This window comes from Orycteropus afer, unplaced genomic scaffold (assembly GCF_000298275.1).
Source record: "Orycteropus afer afer isolate SDZICR_OR568_19922 unplaced genomic scaffold, OryAfe1.0 scaffold00206, whole genome shotgun sequence".
Classification (NCBI taxonomy): Eukaryota; Metazoa; Chordata; class Mammalia; order Tubulidentata; family Orycteropodidae; genus Orycteropus; species Orycteropus afer.
In genome coordinates, this window is record NW_006921793.1 from 908,685 (window position 1) to 915,948 (window position 7,264).

The 7,264-nt window shown below is 40.3% G+C and overlaps 1 protein-coding gene across 1 annotated transcript in view; it reads left to right on the forward strand.

Annotated features, from left to right (window-relative positions):
* TMTC4 (transmembrane O-mannosyltransferase targeting cadherins 4) overlaps positions 1-7,264 on the forward strand; it is a 120,634-nt gene that overhangs the window by 12,211 nt on the left and 101,159 nt on the right. Inside the window, exons 2-3 of the mRNA XM_007948147.2 lie at positions 2,377-2,492; positions 3,714-3,930. Coding sequence (XP_007946338.1) covers positions 2,377-2,492; positions 3,714-3,930 — 333 coding nt within the window. The remainder of the gene's footprint in view (positions 1-2,376; positions 2,493-3,713; positions 3,931-7,264) is intronic.

Here is a 7,264-nt window from a genome sequence, read left to right on the forward strand (position 1 = left end):
TCTTGTAAGGTTGGTCTGCTTGTAACAAATTCCCTTAGTTTCTGCTTATCTGGAAATCTCCTAATTTCACCATCATATTTGCCATGTACATAATTCTTGGTTGAAAATTTTTCTCTTTCAGGGTTTTATATATACCATCCCATTGCCTTCTCACTTGCATGGTTTCTGCTGAGAAATCAGAGTTCATTCTTACTGGTTGTCCTTTGTAAGTAACTTTTTGTTTTTCCCATGCTGCTTTCAGGATTCTGTCTTTGTCTTTGGTTTTGATGTGTTTGTTGATATGTCTTGATGATTTTCTTTTGGGGTCCATCCTTTTTGGGGTATGTTGAACTTCCTGAATAGATGTATTCTCATCTTTCGTCATATCAGGGAAGTTCTCTTCCAACAAATCTTGGGACAATTTTCTCAGTGGTTTTATTTTTCTCTTCCTGTTCTGGAATTCCAGTGACATGTAGGTTATTCCTTTTGGTGGTATCCCACATGACCCTTAGGCTTTCTTCATTCTAAAAAAATTTTTTTCCTGATTGATCCCTTTCCAAAGAAGTATTCAGCTATTTGTCTTCAATCTCATTAATTCTGTCTTTCATTGCATCAATTCTACACATTTGCCCTTCCAATGTGATATCTATTTCTGACAATTGAGTATTAATCTTCTGGTTTTCTATCTGTAGATTTAGAATCATTTCTAATTTTTCATTTATTTTTTCATTTTGTTCTTGTATTTTCTTCCAAAATTCTTTTAGGGTTTTGCCTGTGTTTTCCTTGGTCTGTCTCTCAGTCCTTTGAAGATCCCTAAATATAATTCTTTTGAATTCCTTATCAGAGAGTCCCAATGCTGCATCTTCCTCAGGAAAGTATTCTGGGTCTGTATCCTGCTCCTTTGTTTCTACCACTTTATCTTGCTTCTTTGTGTGAACTGTGATGGTCTGTTGTCTCTGAGACATCGTGGCATTGTTGTGTTTAGATCTCTGTTAACTGTTTGTGAAGAACAGCCAAGAGTGATTCAGGCTGTTCTTGGTGGTTTTTTATCATTGGCCCATTGGTGGAGAAGAAAGTGGTGGCTCTCCCTCAGTAAGTGAAGATGCAGGACATGTGGGTGTAGTTCTGTTGTATGAGGACTGTTGCTGTCTTCCACTTCATTAGACAAAAGGAACAACTGAATAACCATCAAAAAAGTAAAAGCACATGGAAAAAAAACACACCATGTAATCACACAGGAACAGTAACCAAAAAAAGAAAAGGGAAAAAGAAGAAGAAGGGGAAAAAAAAACATGGACTATCTGGAGATAGGGCAAATAAGGTAGAGAAGGAGAATAAAGAAGAAAAAAAATGGGAAAAATGCACAAAGAAAAACAAGGAACAGGGTTAACCATGAGAAAGAAAAAAAAAGAAAACTGAAACCAGGACAGGGAAAACCAAAAAAAAAAAGCTGAAAACTAGGATCTGGGAGGGAAATAATAAAGAATAATAGTAAAAAGGACAAAAATATTAATAATAGTAGTAGTTTTAAAACAGACAAAAACAAACAAACTAAAAAACAGAAAAAAACAAAAAATCGGGGCGGGGCAGGGCAGGGCACCCAGGCTCTGTCCGAGCATACAGACTGGGATGGAGCTCCTGGAGGCCCAGAAGGTGGGTGGGAGTGGAGATGGCCCCACCTCTGTTCACCAAGTGGGTGTGGGGTATGAGAGTAACAAGGGGAATGCCGCACCTTTCCAGTCATCCAGGTCCGGAGTATCCTTGGGGTTACTGGCAAGTGGATCCTGTTCTTAAGCCCCTGGAATCTGGGAGAATGCTGTCACTTTAAATATCCAAAATTGTCAAGCCACTTATAAACATTCAAAATGGCTGTGCCCTCTGGACAGACAAAAGTCCACAGTTTAGCCCACCGTCCTCTTTGCTGCCTCCCCTTTTATTCCCCAGCCACCAGAGCAGTCCTCTGTGCAGTCCCTTGCTAGAAGGGCTGATTTTTAGGTTAATTCTTAGGTCCTACCACCACTCGGCAATATCCAAGCTGTCTGTGCCATCAGGATCACTGCCAGACCGCAGCTCCGTGTGTCTCCGTTTTTGGTATTTTCATGCAAATTCTTCTGCTAGATGGAGTTTAGTCCACTTTTATACCCTTCCCTTCAAGGCTCAGGGGTCCAGGATTATCTTCTGTATCTGTGCTAATTGGTTCCCCTTTTCTTTGTTGAAGAGGCTCTGTGCAGTCTTTCTGCCTAGTCCGCTATCTTACCGGAACTCTCTAGAATTTGGTTATTTCTTATCCTATGAATATATCCTATGAATAAAAAGTGTTTCTAAGGATTAAGGATTAGGCTGTCCCCTCCCCCTCATTCTCCTTTGCCCAGAATATCTTCTGTTGTATTCCTGCAGGATCTCCAAGCAGAAACACCCCTTGGTGACCTATGGCATCATGACTTCTGGGGCAGTAAACTGAGCAGCAACACCAGCCACAAGTCCTACCGACCTCTCACCATCCTGACTTTCAGGTGAGGCATGACAGTGTGAGCTATAGGGGATGGTTGCCCCAAGACTAACAAAAGAAAACAAAAAAATTGTTGCTGTCTACTCAATTCCAACTCAAGGTGAACCATGTGTGTCAGACTAGAACTGTGCTGCAAAGTCAGCCCTAAGGTTCCCACTGTTGGTGATTCACATCAGTGATTCCTATGGAATTATAACCTACTCATATAAAAATCTCTTAGAAATACATGCTAACTCCAACTGTTAGGAATTAGGTCACAGCACTATTGACAGGAAAGGACCCGTGGTGGCACAGTGGTTACCTCGGCTGCTAACTGAAAGGTCAGCAGTACAAATCCACCAGCTGCTCTGCAGGAGAAAGATGTGGCAATCTGCTTCTGTAAAGATTATAGCCTTGGAAACCCTATGGGGGAATTCTACTCTATCCTACAGGGTCACTGTGAGTCAGAATTGACTCCACAGCAGTGGGATTAATAGTGAGAAAATGTGGATGAGAAAAATTAGCTTGAAAATATAAAGTATAGATCTTCCTGCTGTTACGAATCCAATATGTAAAACTAAAAGGAAACCAAAAACAACCCCCTCCTATAAATCAGGGGCCTACTTTCATTCAATAAATTTATTCACCTCACAGAAGTTCCTATTCATAGCTGTTTGTTGGGTACATTTAGATATCTGTGTATAGATTTCTCAGAGAAACATGGAAGTGATGAATTGGAACCACTGGCAACTGAGAAGCAGTCAAAAGTAAGAATCCCTGATAAGGAGAACGTATTTCACTAGGCTTTAGGCTGCTTGGCATACTGGAAAGGAGCACTTTGTATATTTTGGATAAGCAAGTTGTACAACTGTCTTAGCTCTAAGTCTTTATGGATAGCCATGAGTAATGTGTAGTATATCTTCTTGGAATGCAGTTTTGCCTTTTTTTTTTCTTTCCTTTTAAAAATTGTCTAAGTCTCCCGTATCCAAGTATTTATGTCACTCCCCTTTGAGATGCCCTTTTCTTCCATTTTCCCTTGTGAAGTTAATTATGTTCATACCTTTTCTTTAGCCCTCTTAGCTTGACAGGTGTTATTTATCTTGATACTATTTTTTACCAACCTTGCACTAAGTATTTCATGTCTCCTTTGAATATTTTTTACTCACAAACCTTTTCCTTCTGATTGTTTCTGTTTTATTATGCTTGCTTCTCTGCATCTAATGTGGACATCCTTTATTTATTACAGAATTAACTACTATTTGTCAGGAGGCTTCCACCCAGTGGGTTTTCATGTGGTCAACATCCTTCTGCATGGTGGCATTTCTATTCTCATGGTGGATGTCTTCTCTGTGTTGTTCGGTGGCCTGCAATACACCAGTAAAGGACGGAGGTTAAATCTGGCCCCCCGAGCATCCCTGCTCGCTGCGCTACTATTTGCAGTGCATCCCGTGCACACGGAGTGTGTGAGTATCATCTACCTGGGTGTCTGCACTCACTTAAGAAATGGGAATGTGTCCATATGTCATCTTGCTTATATTAAGCAACCTTCCTTTAAGTATTTGTCTTGTCTAAGAGCTTTAGAAAGTAATGTATTTTTTCACGTGTAATGCACCCACGTTAATAACATGCATATGTATATAATGTGCATAGCACGTGTAGGAGACTAGTGTCCAATGTATTTGTATAGTTTGCAAAAAGTATATAACGTGTCATTTGCATAAAATACAGTATACTCTGCTGTGTCCTAGAATCATTGAAACAATTATTTATACGTTGACGATGTCTGTCTTACGAAAAAATGCAGTGTGCTATAAAGGTGAAAACTTTATAATGATGGTATGGTATCAAGTCTATTGAGAGCAACGATGGTTCAGTGTTAGATTCTTTGCCTTCTTTGTGGGAGACTCAGGTCCAACTTGCCTTCTATGTCGGAGACCCAGGTCCAACTTCCAGCCAATGTACCTCATAAGCAGCCACTCTCAGTGGCTTCACTTCTCAGTGGAAGTTTGCATGCTGCTGTGATGCTAAACAGGTTCCAGTGGAGTTTGTAGATTAAGACAAACTAAAGAAAGGCCTGACAATCTATCTCTGAAAATCAGCCATTACAGACACAATAGATCACAACAGTCCAAGCCACCACTAATCATGGAGATGGCATAGGACGAGGCAGCATTTTGTTCCATTGGGCACAGGGTCGCCACAAATTGGGGCCCACTTGCTGGCAGCTAACAGCAATATGACCTTGGTTGATTCTTTCTCCTTAGCTGATATAACTACACTGACTACAAAGGCATGACTGTTGAATATTGCCTGGCTTAAGGGTCTAATGACCAAAGGCTAAGAACTATTTCTTCAGTGAATGTTCTGATGCAGTTTTCCCATGTTAGCTGAGAACTTTACAATTTGCAACATGCTTGTTAATATTTACTTGATCATCACCAAAACTCTGTGAGACCATATAGCAAATAGAACAATTTCCATTTTACAGGTGCAGAAATGGTCTGGGGGGTGGGTACCTAAAGGTCTTATCTAGGGTCAGTCGCATGGGAAGATAGGCATGAGAACTTAAATTCAAGTTTAAATTTAAATTAATTCATCTTTCCAAGGAGATGCTTGCATACTTTCAGTTGAACTGGAAAGAGGATCCCTATGCTCTGCTGATTAAATCTCTCTACTTTCCTCTTTGTCATGTGCCTGTACTTCAGGCCTCATTCGTGTGAACAAGGAGAGTAGAGATTATTATTTCTTCTTCTTGGTAGACTGGGCCCAGGAGATTGCGCAGATCCTGGTAGGTGCCTAACCCTTTGAAAATGTAAGTCACAGTGTTTGCTGAGGTAATTATTCATTCTGTGAGCTATCACTCTCTTACAATGTGTTGTTAGGTGACGTCAAGTTGGTTTCGGCTCTTAGCAACCCCATGTACAGCTTAATGAAACATTGCCAATCATACTCACAATAGTTGACTTGCTTAAGCTCATTCTTGCAGTCATTAGATAAACCCATCTCATTGAGGGTTTTCTCCTTTTTCACTGACCCTCTGTTTTATCTGTCATGATAGCCATCTCCAGGGATTTCTCCTTTCTGACAAATGACCAAAGTATGGCATAGAAGTCTGGCCATTCTCTCCTGTAATGAGCATTCTGGCTGTACTTCCTCCAAGATAGATTTGTTCTTCTAGCAGTCCGTTCTTCTAGCAGTCAGTGGTATGTTCAGTGTTCTTCACCAATACCACAATACAAATGCATCAATTCTCCTGAGGGTTTCCTTATTCATTGTCTAACTCTCACATGCATGCGAGGCTATTGAAAAGACAATGGCTTGGGTCCAATGTGCTTTAGTCTTCAAAGTGATGTCATTGCTCTTATACACTTTAAAGAGGTCTTTTATAGCAGATTTGCCCAATGAAATGCATCATTTTATTTATCAACTGCTGGTTCTGTGGGTATTGATTGTAGATCCAAATAGGATGAAACCCTTGATAAGTTCTATCTTGTCTCCATTTATCATGATTTTATTTATTGGTCCAGTTATGAGGGCTTCTGTATTCTTTATGTTGAGGTATAATCTATACTGCAGGCTATAGTCTTTGATCTTCATCAGTAAGTGCTTCAAGCAAGGTTGTATCATCTTCATATCACAAGTTGTTAATGCAGGTTGTGGAATGTGTGGAGTATGACTCACTTACCATGGACTTCTGCATTTAACTTTTTTTTTTTTTTTTTTTTTTTAATACTTATGTGTAACCACAACCATTTGTCTGTCAGTTGGTCATAGTGTTGGCTTGCGTGTTGCTGTGTTTCTGGGAACTATGCCACTGGTATTTCAAATACCAATAGGGTCACCAATAATGGACAGGTTTCAGCAAGCTTCCAGACTAGGACAGACTCAAAAGAAGGATAGGGCCATTAGCTTCTGAAAAACTGGCCACTGAAAACCTTATGAATAACAGTGAAATATTGTCTGATATAGTGCCAGAAGATGTGCCCCTCAGGTTGGAAGGCACTCAAATATGACTGAGGAAGAGCTGCCTCTTCAAAGTAGAGTCTACCTTAATGATGTGAATGAAGCAAAGCTTTCTGGACCTTCATTTGCTGATGTGGCATAACTCAAAATTAGAAGAAACAGCCACAAACATCCAGTAATAATCAGAATGTGAAATGTGCAAAATATGATCTAGGAAATTGGAAGTTGTCAAAAATGTCAAAAATGAAATGCATGAAGATTGATATCCTGAAATGGACTGGTATTGGCCATTTTGAATCTGACAATCATGTGGTCTACTATGCCAGGAATGACAAATAGAAGAAGAATGTCATCACATTCATCATCAAAAAGAATATTTCAAGATTTATCCTGAAGTACAATGCTGTCAGTGACTGGATAATATCCACATGCCTACAAGGAAGACCAGTTAAGCGGTTCCGGCAAGATGGTGGACTAGGCAGAAGGACTAAACAGACCATCGTCAACAAAGAAAAGGGAAACCAATTAACACAGATACAGAAGATAATCTTGGACCCCTGAACCTTGAAGGGAAGGATACAGAAGTGGACTAAACCCCAACTAGCAGAAGAATTTGCATGAAAATACCAAAAAAGGAGACACATGGAGCTGCGGTCTGGCAGTGAACTGAGTGACCATGATGGCACAGACGACACAGATGGCTTGGAAATCCCCAAGTGGTGGTAGGACCTAAGAATTAACCCAAAAATTACCCTACTAGCCAGGGACTGTACGGAGGACTGTGCACGGTGGCTGGGGAACAAACGGAGAAGGTGAAGAGAAAGGTGGGCTGAG